This window comes from Limulus polyphemus, unplaced genomic scaffold (genome assembly GCF_000517525.1).
Source record: "Limulus polyphemus unplaced genomic scaffold, Limulus_polyphemus-2.1.2 Scaffold123, whole genome shotgun sequence".
Taxonomy (NCBI): Eukaryota; Metazoa; Arthropoda; class Merostomata; order Xiphosura; family Limulidae; genus Limulus; species Limulus polyphemus.
The window spans coordinates 288826-305398 of record NW_013665733.1 but is presented as its reverse complement, the minus strand read 5'-3'; the positions used below and the strand labels follow the sequence as shown (position 1 = coordinate 305398).

Sequence of the window (16573 nt, the reverse complement as noted above, 5' to 3'; positions counted from 1 at the left end):
GTTTGTTCTTTAGGCCCATCGACTGCCATGGTCATTGAGGCTGTCAACATGTTGAGACTCCTCACCATTACTGAGGATGTGCACAGCATTTGCTTAGTTGTTGTGTAGCTTAGAGGAAACACTGCTAGTCAGTACTATGTTTTTGTTATTTCTTTATTTACAGGGGCTTTTTTGCTAGTGTAATGTGGATCCCACTGTGGCAAGTGGTGCCTGACCGAGTATACTTTTTTTGGAAAATCCACACTGTCCATCCTATGACCATGCTCGATGTCAGTTACATTGTAGCTCCTCTTACAATGGATCTGATGTACAATTCCAGATGCTGCCAGGTATTGGTTATGCATTTTTCAATTGTCATCTGTGCCAAATCAATTACATCACAAGATTAGATTATGCAAACTATAGAGGTGGAGTCTTTTGCTTCATAAATATGTTCATCCCAATGGACAATCATGAGTAAAGCAAACAGGGATTGCTGCCCATTTCTGATGCTCCATGGCATTGAGAATGTTCCTACCATGGACCTGATGTACAATTCCAGATGCTGCCAGTTGTTGGTTGATTGACTCTGTCTGTATGGTAGCTCTGCTTTTCAAAATAGGGTATTGCAGTCACCCGTTGCACTGCCTGTGGTGGTGCGGTCCTCTGGACTCTCCAACGTGTTTTTTTCCTCCTTTCTTCTAGTAGAGTATGAGAGTCCTTGACACTTACTGGTTCCTAGCTGCTGGGGTAGTGGATCATGGAGGCTTATCCTCCTGAGTTATTAATCATACCACTCATTTGAGAGTAGGGTAGTGGCATTCTGTGGGTGTCGATGGTGTATCGTGCTTCCTACCTGATGTACAATTCCAGATGCCATCAGGTTTGGGTTGTAGCACTACACCATATTAATATATTTAAATATGGCAGATTGCTTTTTGCCACTGTGCATTCCTCCTTCCTACCATCCTCCAGATGTACTTTTCTGGTAAGTCTAGTGTTGGTTGGAAATGATCCAGTCATGATTCAAATCACTGTGTCAATGGCATGATGCCCTTTCTACCACAGACCTGAAATATATAATTCCAGATTGCATCAGGTTTTGGTCCAAGCACTCTACCATGTCACACACACATACATACATATATACACACACACACACACACACACACACACACATATTACAGTTTGCCCCTCAGGCTGAGATGTTCCTCTTACCTACCATTCTCAGGATGCAGTTCCCAGGGGATCTGGTGTTGGTTGGAGATGGTTCAGCTAAGTAAGTCCTCAAATGTGTTCTGGCTGGTATTCCTCCTCCTCCTATAGAATGGGTTAAAAATGCCCAATACCTCCAGGTTTTGAACTAGAGATGCACCCCAGGTTAGTGGTCCCTCTTTTTACCATTTGCTAAATGTTGGTTCCTGGTGGATCTGGTGTTGGTTGTAGTTGGATGAAGCACATGTATTCCCACTTGTGTACAGTCGGACATCCTACTCATATAGCGGACTGGAAGAAACATACCCAATCCTGCCTGATTTTAGACTAGAGATGGTGGATCGAGTGTTGGTTGGGTTGGAAATACATGCAAGTGGAGATGGATTTTTGTTCAGAAGCTCGTCTTCCGTACCAATTCCTGTTTTGAGGTGAAGAGGTGGGTGATCCCCAGTTTACTGCAGTACCGATGTACAATTCCAGATGCTGCCAGGTGTTGGATGAGGTCGAAATACCACTACAGTCTGTTGTGCCCTAGCCACTCAACACTCAGGGGTCCCATTAATAGTTAATACATGGGATTCCTATAAGGTTTTCCACCTTTTATGTTTGTGACATAGTCATAAAAGAGCAAAGAGTATACGTTGATCAGATTTGGTTCGGTCTCCTGCTGAGGTGTAATGTCTTCTTTTTTTGGTTCCACACCTCATGGTCTCTCTTTGGGCACTTCCTAAAGGGGGAACATTTTTTTCACTGGACTTCCACCAGTTCAATGTGGGATTCTAGCTATTTTGTGAGAAGAGGAAAGATATCGTATTGGAAGTTAACATTTTCCTAAACTGAAAATGTATTACCGATAGATACTTGCCTCCTCTCACCTAGCCTCCCCACTTCCGGTGATATGTGGTGAAAGTTCTATGACCAATCTCGAAGTGATTAACGAGTGTAAAATTGGAAAGGATGTTGGTTACAATAGAGGTTGTGTCATGCTCCTATTGGTGGAGAGCTGCTGCATAATCATTTACATGTGTATATGCAGAAGTGGGAGGTGGAAAGATAGTGGCAAGCATTGAAAATTTGTGCTGATAGAGGGCAATACTAATTGAGAAAAGCTATTTTGTGAGAGGAAGTATCTATCTGAAATATATTTTCAGTTTAGGAAAATGTTAACTTTTATTAATGTGTTATTTTATGTAATCTTTGGGTATCAGCTAAATTTTCTACAGAACATTAGCATCAGGAATATTAAAGAGTATAGGCAGGGCATGAGAATAGTCTTTAGGTACATGTCACATTTTGTGGTAATTTTTTAGATTGGTCAAAAAATGGGGTGGGAGAACATGTACTGAGAGTCATTTATTGTTTGCTTGTCAATACTTTTGAGTTTTGTTGCAGTTTCCATTTTAACAATCTATTGTTAAGGATAATAGGGTCTACCTTACATTACACATCTTGAGAAGCTTTCAATAAACACCATCAATGCACCTAGAGTTTGGCTTCCAAGACCACATATAAGCAAACCAAAGTCACAAAAATCTATTTGATCTGCATCAGGGGACTGTAAGCAATTAGCCATATGTGATTGCTGGGATTACAGTTTCTTTGGCAAACTTTCTCGTGAAACAGCCATGGATTTTGAAGTGTAACTAGAAACTTGTGAGCCTTTTTCCAAGCAGAAGTCCTGTTCATTGTCTTCTTACTGGTGTAAGGGGATATAGTGGGTTTTTGGGTCAGAAGTTTTTTTTTTTTTTAATAACCAAATCCTGCATGGGGATCCTTTTTCTACATATTTTACTTCCCTTGACCAGCTACCCCTCATATAAACTCTTCTCTTAAACTTATTATTGGATTTTTATGAAAAATGTGCTCAAACTCAACCAAAAGTATAGAGGTGGTCCAAAAGTATCATTCCTATTTTAAAATTTAATAATTGAGGAAAAACAACCATATAGTTTTCAACTTCTTGGAGCTTAACTCAACAGTTTTTTTTCCACTCTAGTGAGTAATGCTACCCCATAAAATGGCAACCATGCAAGAAAAGACTCAACATGTTGTTTAGCTTGCAGAGACCAAGTGAATGACTCTGGTGCAGTGTAATTACAAATGCTAGTACAGAAAAGAAGTATGGGGGGTATGTTAAGGATATCATGTATCACACACCTTAGCAAACATTGTGAAGCTAAAACAAGAATAATAGATGCCATTGCAGCAAATGTAGACTGAAATCAAATATGGTGCACATGTAGAAGTCTACTAACATGTCAATAAAAACCATTTGAGTTAGGTTATAAGATGTTGAAAATTGCACAGTTGTATTTCCATAATTAGTTAATTATTATTTTTTAAAACAGGAAAGATAATTTTAGATTACCCTATGTAATGGAAATGCCCATAAGTCGGATATACATGTGTTTCCATTTCAAAATTATGCACATGCTTATGGTAAGGTCAATAGTTCTCATGATTAGTACTGTACATGATCATCTAATTTTAGTTACTTATTAATAACTAACATTTTGTTTATTATACCTAGATACTGATTACTAATTATCATTTTTAAATGTATTTTTGTTATTTAATTTATTATTGTTTTTATACATAGATTCTAATTAGCTTTTGATAATTAATAATTAGACTTGGGTGATGATAGATGCTACTAATCACAACAGTTATTTGAAGAATGGGATGGCATATAAATCTCAGATTTCTTAGAAGCAATTGCTTATTTTCACACGTCTAACATAACAGTTTATGACCTTGAACCGAGGGAGGCAATAACATATAATTATGTCAACATTTGTACTCTGTAGGGAGGATAAGCATTTATGATGTGCAATAGAAATGAAAATTAAAGAAACTGAAAGCCAGACAAAGATCACAAACTTTTCCAGGTGAAACAATTATTGGACATATAAGCAAAACTGTAATGTATTGTATCATTAAACAATCATGGAAGTGTGAAAAAAAACAAAAACTTTTCAACTTTTTTGCTTTAAAAAAATCATAATATACATTTTTTAATAAATGTTTTCTTCTCCGTGTCTTTTGTTTTTTCTGTTTTAGTTGATAGTAGTTACTACTTGTAAGTAAAAACCGTAGTTCAGCAGCCACCCATGTTACACAGACAAAATAATCCCATTCCTTGGCTGACTACTTAAGAGAGGTTATACTGTATATGAATGCTAAACATGTCACCCATCCCACCATAGCTCACTTCTGTGATGAAATACCCTACATTAGACAAAGGGTAAAACAGAAAACTAATTTGGGTGGTGGCAAGTGTTTGTGTAGCAGAAACTTGCTGAGGATTTGGGCTGAGGCTGTAGGGGCACTCGAAGCGAAAAAACTAATAGATATTTTTAATCGACAAAATTAATAGATGCTTTTAAATATTATGTGCATCTACTCAGATAGGTTTTGGGGTAAAACAAAATACCAAAAGATGTGAAATAGAGAAAAGAATCTAAACAAAATTTTCGTTTTTGTTTTTATTCTTTTTATTTCTAGTCGAACTTTTTCATTACATAATTTTTCGAATTTGACCATTGGAAATATCGTGCCCAAAAGCAGTGACCATTCCCAAATTTAGCCTGTATTACTCCCTGTTAGAGTATATATATATTTATCAAATAAAGTGTGATCAGTTCTTTAAAGTGTATGTTAATAATAATGAAAAAGTTTGTTTTTTAAATGTTGTTAAAAAAATTTGTAACTGGTCCTAATGATATATTTCCAGTCAGTAAGAAAGTACATTTCATTGGCATTGTTCATTTTGAGAGCTAGATTTCACACAATGGGTAAATTGACTTGTATTTATTTAAATGCTGCTATGCAAGCATGCAGTTGAAAACATTGAATTGATCTTGCATAGAACATTTTATTTTCCATTCTGTGTTCAGGGCTCTTCCAAAACATCAGCAAAGAATAGCTTTTGGGCTTTCACATTTACTTACAGCTCCTAAAAGTTATGGTAACATTAGTATTTTTCATTGAATATAATTTTGGGAGTATATAACAGTTATCACACTCTAAGCCACACCACATGTTTCACAGAAATTTTAAACCTTCTAAATTCCCCAGTGCTTGATTTTTGTCTTTTCTTCTTTTATCAGATACAATTATGGAAGAGAAGATGAAGAAATTTACAAAGAATTTTTGGAAATTGCAAATGATCTTATTCCACATTTAGTAAAGGTAGTTAGTAATCAAGCAATTGAAGCTCCTGAGAAAGCAGAAAGTAACTGTCTGCATGATCCACAATGCTTTGCTCATCTGTTAAGATTTTATGATGGTCTTTGTGCATGGGAAGAAGAATCATCCACTCCTGTATTACATATTGGTTGGGCTCGTCCTCTTGTTGCCACCATTTCAAAGTTTCCTGCTAAAACAAGATCCCATGTGGATATCAAGATTTCTGAGGAAAAAGAAGAAAAAGTGGATGATGAAAAGAATGGTTCAGTTAATCGAAGACATAGTCATGGTAGACGAGATAGTCTTCAGAAGAATGATGTGAAAAATGAAGAAGACATTGTAAAAACAAAAGTTAATGGAAGCACAAATGTTTCTGATAAAAAAGCTGGTAAAATGAAAAAGAAACTACTAAAGAAAATAAGTGCTGATGCTGAAGCTGAATCAGTACATCAAGCTAAGACACAAGGTGATGGCCAAGACACAGAATTTTTACATTCGTTAGTGACAAACTATGATCCAAGTGAAGCACCACACCCCAACATTGCTGCTTTGGCTGCTGCTTGTAGTGATAATATACTTAACCCTGACTATCTTCTTGGGTCTGGGGAGCCCTTTTCTTCACGCTCTTCCAGCTCACCATCCTCTTCAGGTGACTGCAGAGACCTCCTCAGTTCTCAATCAAATGGAGCACCATTTCCAGGTCTTACTGTGGAAGCAATGTTGAAAGCAGACAGTCCAGCACTATTAACTCATGTGAGTAGACAGTATAAAATACTTAGGTGATGTGTTTTGATACGAAACAGCTTTTGTTCTTATTAGTAATTTGTTTTGATGAGGGAGCAGACCTTGTAATTAAACACATCAAAAATTATAACACAATATTCTTCAAAATATGAAGTTAGAGCTTTGCTTTCTGTTGTTTTATAAACTTCAGTTTAGAAAGATTAAGCACATTTTTAAATTGTTTTTGCGAATATTTCATTATTGCTAATTCATCTATAGTTATACATATTCTTTTTTTGTTTAAATAATGAGAAAATTTTTAAAAATCTTTGTATCTAGTTAGAATCTAAAAACATTTCAATGTAGAATTCATACTTTTTATTATTATTATTTACATTGTCTTTACATTGCTCAAGAATAACTAGTTATTCAAGATTACTGACCTTCTCGCATTCGAATCTCTTCTTATGGATATATATATATATAATCATATTTATACATCCTGAATTAACTGGTGGCTATTTTCCATGTTTATGTAATGCAGAAACTTTTACTGGAAATGGTTTTCTTAATTCAGCTACTTGTAAGAATCTACAAGTCAGTAATGTTGCTGTAAACCCAGTGTTTTCTAAGGATTTCATATTTGCCAAAGTTTTTGAATGTATCTGATATCTGTAAACGTGTATTTTTAGGGAGATGGCAATGATGAACTTGGTTCTACAGCAGAACACACCTCTGTTACTCTTTCAAGCCAGAAGATGACAGGTCTGAAAGAGCTATTGCTGACTGAAAAGCTGAACACTTCTGCCATTCAACTGCAGTTGACTGCGCAGTCGCAGGTACAAATTGTAAAGCGTGGACGACACAGCAGTGAATTTGATTTTGTTACAACAGGACGCACAACAAAACGCAGTCGGCGTGAATAGTCTGAACAGACCTAGTCAGTTGAAATGCTGAAGGAGGAAGGTATAGGCTTTTTTCCACAAGACCATGGCATGTATCTGCTCTTTCTTTTTTTTTTTCTGACAAAGAAAAGTATTGATGCATAAGGATTTTGTGTAAAGTTGTGCTCTCTGTGATGAATTGTATATAATGGTTATAATGTTACTTTGTTTCATAATGCTTTTGTGCTGTCACCTGTTTTATTACTTTCATGCATAAGTGTATATATATGTGTAGTCTGTTTATCATTACATGTTATTAAGAAATAATTTATACACGTACAGTCTATCTAAGTTTGCTGTTAGAATGTACATACTTTGATATGTGTTGTCACTATGAAGAGAGAACTGAATTCAGGCAGACTCATTTATTTATTGAGAGTTTTAAAAACTGTTATTTCTTTTTGATTCTGAGCCATCTTGTATTGTTATATTTTAATGCACTTGTATGACCGAAGTTTAGCCAAAATTTTTTGATGGTTTAATAGATGAAATATTACATGTTTACATATGAATTTTATATTATCTTGTGAAACTAAAGAAATAAAAAACTCAGTATGTTTTAACTTGTTTAACATTGAAAGTTTGGCATTGATTCCCCCACCCCCCCAATTGGGTACACTTTGTGTAGTAGTTTCATATATTGAAATTTCTCTGTTTTGTAAATAAATGTAGAAATGAGTTATCTTCAATATATATTTTAAGGATTGGTATATATATGTTACAGTTTGGGGAGAAACATTGAAAATGTGTGTAAAAATTTATGCAGCTCATGATTCATGTTTAATCAAACTGTATGTTTTAAACTTAATGCATCTGAAATGTGTTTGAAAGTCAACATTTAATGTGTCTTCTACATTTGCATTTGGGTATAGGTAAACATTTTAGTCATTTCACATGCACTGTGCATCATCAAAATTCACTTGGGTGTGGGCTGTGTTGTGCTAAACAAGTCAAACGTTTTAAGAACTGTACATATATTTTTCTGTGTCATAAGACATTGGGTATGGGCAACAAAATTTTAACTATGTGCACTGTATAACATCTCATGTTTTGTGTAAGAAAACTTGTGTAGGAAAAGGATTTGGGGTGATAAAAAAAGGCTTATAATTCTGATTAGAGACTATATCTGCTATTGCATTTGTTTCACAAAAAATGTTAATCCCATAAACATGTCTTAAAAATAAAAAAAGACTTCAGTTGTGTTACCAGAAAATGATTATTTTTACTTTATATTTGAGCACCAAAATTGGACCTTGTAGATGAATGTTAGCATAAGACTTGGGAAATTGTCTCAGAATCAATGCTCATGACAGCAACTATATACAAGTACATCCCGTAAAATTTGGATTTTATATCTACACTTAAAATTACCATTTTCTAATATACTTACTTGAATTTAATGATTAAATTTCTTGTGTGCAAAAATAGTATAGTTTTTTAATAATTCTAGTTTTATATGACTTACCTTGTAAACAACATGGCATACAGAAGACATTGACCAAGAAACTGTTGATATAAATGTGATTTTAATGTGTGTAGTTCACATTGCATGATAGGGATTGATTCTTTTGTAATATATAAAGACAGACAATATTTATTTTAAACCAAATAATAAGTCATCTTTGGGGATTCCATTGAATGTACTTAGTCAGATGTATTCACATTAATGGCCAAAAAATATATATACGATAAAACAAATTTTGCGAGTCATAATAAAATACAATTGGAAGTTTTACACTTATAAATTTAATGTAAAAGCAAATAGAAAATAATCATAGGCTTTAAATGAAATTACACAACAACCAGAAATAGGATATACTTGGGCAGATTTTGGATGATTTAATATTATCATCAGGGCATAACTGTGAAATTAAAACTATATGTTGTTTGTACATAATACATTTCACACTTATAAATAGATAGAAAACAATTACCAAAACTTTTGCTTACAAGCTTCATTTTACATTAGTAAACCATGAAACGAAAAAAATTTTTTGCCATTTAGTAGAATTTATAGTTTTTTTTTGTGTAATTAGCCAAAGTACCTGCACCAAATGTGGCATTTATTTTTTGCCATTATGGAGATAATGGGATGGCTTGTATTGCATCATTTGCTGGAAGGGGCAATGGGGAAAATTTAAATGGCTGTAGAACTCATTAAAATGAGAAAATTATTAAAGTAAGAGTTTTAAAAATCCATCTGGGTCATACCCAAGACCCTCTGAAAGTTGCACGGTGATCAGAGGTTGGAAATATTTTGCTATGAACCTTCACACAAATACAATTTTTTTTTATAAATATATGAAATTAAGATCTGCAGAAAATATATATTTATCTTGAAAGATAAAAAGAGGGTAAATAACTTGTTAATTTTTGTGTGTAAAATTTTGAGGGTAATGGAAATCATATCAAAGGGTGTAAGAAATTCGTGCATGCCTTTCCGTCGAGGCAAATTTATATGCCTAAGAATACAAAACTTGAATATCTGCCTTCATTTCATAAATTAAAATATCTGTGAATCAAAGAGGTAGAAGCACTTTTATTAAAGTCCTGGGTACAATATTGTATTGTTTCCATTGAATAATTCATACAGAAATCCTAAATAAGTATTAAATAATTTTTTTTCAAAAACAGCATTTTAAGAGTAAAAATTTTTGTTTTTTAAAAGAAAAATATTTTGAGCATCATATTATTGTAGAGATAGTTGTTAAGTGATTTAAATGAACAATATTCAGCATTAAAAGTAATAAAACCTTAATCTTTAATATTTTATGTTGTGTTTATGTACAGATATAAATATATAAAAATGGTTTTGTTTAAAAAGACATCCTACGAATGATAAGAAAGTGGATCTGTTGTTACATTGATAAACTTGTGCTTTTTGCAAGCATTGTTTTACTAAGATCAGAATGCAAAAAATTTTAAACATCTATAAATTGTCCTGTTAGAAGATCAACATTTAATAAGAATTCCTTTTATGGAGTTATTTGTTACTATTACATAAGTAGAATTACCTGCAGTTTGGCATGAAATTTTTTGTGTGTACAAGAAGTTTGTCTTCTTTTAATAAGACCTTATGTTCTCATGTTAAATATGTTAAAACTGGAATTCCAAACTTAATTAGTTGTGTTTACTTTGATTACCTGGGGTGTAGATTAGTATTCTCTATACAATGTTAGAATCCAGTCATATTCCCCAAAAGCTTAACAATATTTGCTTTTGCACATATTTACAACTGCTTGCTAACATATAATTAAAATGTTATTTTCTGAATAAACATTTCCTTCCAGACTTTAAGCAAAAATTTAAGTAATGTGATTTGAATAATTGTAATAGAAATGATTTAAAATAATTGATGTTGGAAAAGTATGTCTTTACAGGACCAAAATTGAGGTATGTATACAACTAAGTTTGTAGATGTAAATTTGTCACACACATAGTCAGATCAAACTCTGAAATATTCTAAACAGGCTTTTATTTAAATCGTGGTTTACGGCAAGGCTGAGAAAGCTTGAGAACATCGTAGATTCTGACTGGAAAAGTTACAGTTATTTACAGAAGATTTGATAACTATTAAGTAAAAAATTATGTGATGATTTTAACTGCAAAATTAAACAAGGTGTGATATTCATAATTTGTTTGGATTGTTTGAGGAACAAGTAATCTTTAAAAGGAAAAGTGTGCTTTGAAGAGAAGTTGGTTCAGAATGTGAGATAATCTTAAAAGAAATTGTTTATGCTGTATTTTTATGACTTACTGTATGAATAATTAGAAGTATTTTTGTAACTAAAGACTATAAAATGATTACAAGATCAAAATAATATAGTTTTAAATATTTTAGTGAATATGGCAAAGTGCTGAACAAAGCTGTGTGAATGTTAAAGTAGTTTATATTTGGAAAGATTTTTGTGATAAATTCATATAGATTTATATATTGATTGGAGAAACCTCTCCTTGTAAACGTTCAATTTATTATCTCCATGTTACTAATATGGAAAAGAAATTTGAAAGTGAGCTTTGGCTAAAGCAATGTAACTTAGTGCATTTAACATCTAAAAATTATTTTTTGAATGTGTAAATATGTTTAGTGTAAGCTTCAGAGGCTTAATGTTTTGTCAGTTTATTGGAAATACTTTTTTTGTGCCATCTTTCAGAGCATCCTTTCCTGTCACTGAGTCCTGTATCACAGTGTAAACGTGAATTACAAACATTAGTAACATGTTATTAAAGATTACCATCACTGGATTCCTTACCATGTATATGTATACTGTTGACATCACCAGTTCAGATTATTAGGATCAGAGGGTTTCAGGTGTTTGTTGTTTATAATGATTACATAAGTTAGCTTTTAAGAGTATCCTCTCTTAATTATGGGTGGTCACTGGGCTTGAAATTGTAAGATAAATGATAGTAGTATCTGTTTTTGAATGTCTTGATAACAGGGTTCCAGATTATGTGTATGTATGCTGGTGGGATCAATATTGTAAGCAGTTCATCTCAGCATGTCATGATTGTTGATGTCACTGTAAATAAATTAGTAACATCACTAGATTGACAGTTCTTTAGATTGTTATGACATCTGGATTACAGAAATATGTACATTGGTATTGTCAGTGTCATTAGTTCATCAGCTTCATAAATAAAAGTAAGATGATTATTTTGTTTTTTTATGAAAGTTTGAAGTACACCAAATTCAATTTCTTATTATTGTCACGAGGTCCTATATACATGAATTAGTATTGTTGGCACAAAAGATTCAAATTTAACATTTCTTTATTACTGGGTTCTAGCATAAGTGATATTGATGGACATACAAATAGGTGGTCCACATAATATCTGTGTTTTTGTATCATTGTTAGTTCTACGGTGTTTTCCATGTAGATCAGTTATGTGTTATATAGAGAAGATAAGCAAAGAAACTTTGTATTTTCTATAAGATACTTTTCTTTGCTTGATGTTGTTTACCATATTGTATTGTAGATTTTTTGCACAAACTCATATTTTACCATTTGTTTAGATTACAGATGTAACTGTTCACTACACGTAGTTTGTAAATGTCTTTTTCCATGGAAATGTTTTGGAAGAATTTGTTGAATTCTGCTTCTTAGTTGAATAGTGTACTTTCAATTGATGCCCAATGATAAGTGAACTTGTAGTTTTTTGCACTTTAATGATGTTTCAATGTATCTTTCCAAAATTTATTTTCTCTAGTTAAGTCGTGTGGTCTTGGACAGTTTTCCAGTTTAACTGTCAACTCGCATATGCAAGAGCATCAAGTTTCACATTTTTATTTCTTCCTCATCTGTAAAGAATATGTTATTAGTGAAAATGTCAGATACTGAATTTAAAAATCATACTTAAATATGTTAATAACAGTGGCAATGGGTGAAGTAAACTTTCCCAGGCTGAAATAAACCATCTCCTAAAACTCAAAACACTTGTTTTGTTTTTCTTTGTATTAGAATCTAACAAAAGCAGAGGTTCAAGTTTCTTCCTGCACAAATTCCTTCAAGTTGAATGAACTGTTCAAAAGTAATTCCAATAAATTTAGGATTTAAAAATTTAATCTTACCATACTCACGTAAGAGTATTTTTTCTATTTTTCTTGATTATGTTTTTGAATTTTCCTATTCACTTCTTCAGATCTTTACTGTGAAAAGGAAAATTCATACAACATAACCAAGAAAAGAAAGAAAAAGAAATCTTTTGAAGAGTAAGGTAAGACCAACCTTTCAGATTTAGAATTAAAGTGGTCAACACAAGTTACCAAAAAATATAGACCAATAAGATTCACTATCAAGTTACTGTGGACTAGAATAAGATATTGTCCGTAAGTGATTTCTTGAACGTAGGCACAACTTTTAAGACTAAAAAATAACGTTCATTCCAGTAAGACTAATAATATAAACTTTTTTTTAAAGTAACTGAAATTACCAGTTGTAAACCATCCTCAATAATAATTTTGACAACAAAAACCATACATCTTCTTTTATACTTGATATCTTTTAATGGCCTTGTTCCCAAGCCTCTCATCAGAAGACAAGGATGTGCTATAAAAAAAAAGCTCATTCTTACATATGTAAATCCTCAAGGCTAAGGTAACATTAAAGTTACAATTGTCAAAATAGATCTTTTCAAGGCCAGGTGGTTAGGGAGCTCGACTCGCAATCTGCGGGCCGTGGGGGCGTTGTAATGTGACGGTCAATCCCACTATTCGTTGGTAAAGAGTAGCCCAAGAGTTGGCGGTGGGTGGTGATGAGTAGCTGCCTTCCCTCTAGTCTTACGCTGCTAAATTAGGGACGGCTAGCACAGATAGCCCTCGTGTAGTTTTGCGCGAAATTCAAACAAACAAGATATTTTTTTCAAGTCTAAAATGTGCTAAATTACTTCAGTCTTCTCTTTGACTAACCATTGAACTGTGCTTTAGAATTATTATACCACAATTAACTTAGTAATGCTAAAGTGTATGTACTTCTTTTGCTTATCTTGAACGAAACCGCTGATGTTCAACTACTGTAGAATTATTCCAAATGCAAAAATATACATTTTTTTGTAATTATTACCAAAATTGAACTATTGAATATGAATTGTATTTTAGAATTACTAAACAAGCAGAAGCTAACAAAGCCTGTCCTCTGGTGGGACAGTGGTAAGTCTTCAGATTTAAAATGCTAAAATCAGGGGCTCGATTGACACAGCAGATAGCCCGATGTGACTTTGCTACAAGAAGACATACATACGCTAACAAAGCCAAATACATATTTGTCATTCCACACTATTGTAAACTAATTATCCCAAGAAGATTATCTTAGCACTTGATATCTGAATATTAATCAAAATGATGAAAAGAGATAGTTGATCTGTAATTCAGAAATATTACCCGAGGATAAATTTAACATGATGGATCTGTAAATCCGAACTTCACAAAACTATTAATTTTTAGTTTCAATTGCTTTAGACGTATTGTTGCAACCGAAAACAATTTATTTTCCCAAACTAGCAATAATACACTTTTATTCAGGAATATTTTGTGCCAGTATTCTGCATTTAGTTAACGTCCTTGTAAACATGATGTCGTAAACTTGCTTTAATCATCACTGCAGACATTAAAGAGAGCGTGCACTCGTCTATACTGCCTCTTCTCTGGTATGTAGGTCATACTTGGGAGGAACGATGGTGCAAGGGTTTGTATGAGCTACGAGTTAATCTCCCTTTCTGTGTGTTATGTAAATTATTACTGGCGTAAGTAATTTAGGATTGTGAGATACCATGTTAAATCAATGGTCTGGTAAAAAGCGTTGTTAAAACAATGCTATCTGCCTTATCTTGGCAATGAATTTCTGCTCAAAAAAAAAAAACGGAAATCTTCAGCAGTTTGAATAAGAAGTCGGTCAGCGTAATCGTGTAATGTTATATGCTTGAACACACCCGACAACTTTTATTGATAAATAAAATTTTACTATTTATTTTACACTTGTATTTGAATCTTTCCTTTGTTGTCCGTGTTTCTTTTATTTGTCTGTAAACATTCCCTTTAAATCTACTGTACAGCAAACTTTTTACCGATTGTTATCTGTAAGTACTACAGGATGAACTTACAAGATATATATGTAAATTAACTTAAAGTGGTTATACCAACAGGAAGCTTATGTGGAGTGAATGGCGATTTAAAAGTAATACACCATTATTATTACAAGAAGGTTGAAGGGTTTTTAACGTTGTCTTATTAAAACTTAACCTATGCTATATCAACAGTATAAAGAAGTGTAGTATACTTCAAATGTGGTTTAAAATATTTCGTACTAATATGAACACAGTAACATTGACTTAAGTTTTCAAAAGCAGAATAAACAGCGTAATTATAACAAGACTTTAAAATTTTCATGTCAGTCTGAACATTATATAATATTGAACTGTCTGTGAAAGTAATCGTACCTGATAAAATATAAAAAAATGTTAACTGACCCATAAGTTACCTATATTTATATATTATCACGGTGTTCAACTTCAACCTAGAAAATTAGACTATGTTCCACATCTTTACAATTCTCTTAAAGTTATAAAATGGCACTTACCTTTGTCTTGCCAGTTTGAAACACTAGATATATTTTTTATTCTTTAGTATTAAGTACATTGAGTTTACACAATTTTCATGAAGCAATACTTTGGAACTTCAGAGTACGATAGCATAACTAAACTTTTACATTCACTATTTCGTATAATAGTACTAGTGACTATTACTGTTAATAAGAACCTTCAAAAATGTACATGCTATTTTAGATAAAGTTTGCTTGTGGACTTTTCTTTGTTACTTTCAACCGAAAATGAATATTAAGAATGAATAAATCTGTGGTTTAAAAAAGTAGACAAGCTGAAAGAAAGTAAGATTTAGTTAATCGTAATGGCGGTTCATGATTGACAATTACCGTTGTGTATGCAATATGTTTTAAATGTAGTATATTGAGAAAATAATTAAAACCATAATGATAACATTTTATTTAGAATAACGTTTGTTTAAGAAACATCAATAAAATATTATTTCTTACCTATGTTTCAGAGACAGTCAGCTACTTTATAGTCTCAACTGAAAGAACTTCGTTTCACACTTTCATAACTAGTAATATCTTTTAATGTGAATTTTATTGACATTTTTGTTTGGTGTTCTGCATTAAGTCGGTGACTAATTCTTTAGTTTATAAAGGTCACACATTACAACCATTGTTTAGTGAGACCTATTTTCTTGGCCCAGTTTTATTCATGCCCTCCTAGAATGAGACCATACTCGTTTCAATGGGTGATACAGATGTGTACAAATTAGTATGGATTGATATTTATTTTATTTGAATATGTGTAATGAGAAGGATCGTTAGTGTAAATATTGTGGGATACTGCACTAGGTATCTTATCTGTTTTGAAAGTGTACATTATGATTCTTGCTATAGTCTTCGCTGTGTATAGACGTTCATCTGGTCAGTTTCAGTATCCAGCTGCAGTTAATAGCGCACGACGAAACCGACCAGCAATACTTTGTCATTTTATGAATAAAGATTTTGTGTTATTTGTAAGCTTGTGTTTGCTTCTTTTTTTTGACTGCCAATGCTAATTTTATTATTATCTGCATAAAATTTCCTGAATTTGCATGGTATTGTGGATAACTAATTTTCTTTTGGAAACTAGTATAACTGAATATCTCATCTTTTTCACAAGAATTGGTCTAGTTACTTTAGAATGAAAGCTTTTTTAAATACTGCTGTATAATGTCTTATCTGCATACGAAATTCTTATGACACATGCTAAAGGTGAAAATTTACACAAGCAGATAAATAAGGCATATCAATAAAAAGGGTCCAGCACATACTCCAAGGTTAGTCCCAAGTTAGCATATACCTTAGATCAGCGGTTCCCAACCTTTTCACCACCAAGGACCCCCTTTTATTATTATTTTTTTCCCCACGGCCCCCTATGTTTTTTTTAAGATTCCATCTACCCAGCAAACTTTTGTTACTAATAATTAACTTTGTTTT

General features: G+C 32.7%; 1 protein-coding gene across 5 annotated transcripts in view; it reads left to right on the top strand.

The window, feature by feature from the left end:
• The window catches only part of LOC106472730 (menin-like), a 68531-nt gene extending 54011 nt beyond the window's left edge, over positions 1-14520 (top strand). For 4 of the 5 annotated variants that reach the window (XM_022402128.1, XM_022402121.1, XM_022402132.1 and 1 more), the window contains 2 exons: positions 5304-6135; positions 6798-12484. In XM_022402128.1, the coding sequence (XP_022257836.1) occupies positions 5304-6135; positions 6798-7031 (1066 nt within the window). In that variant the 3' untranslated portion in view covers positions 7032-12484. Of the gene's footprint in view, positions 1-5303; positions 6136-6797; positions 12485-12692 lie in introns of those variants that run through there. The other variant, XM_022402124.1, reaches the window with a different exon arrangement.
• The last annotated feature ends 2053 nt before the right edge of the window (positions 14521-16573 follow it).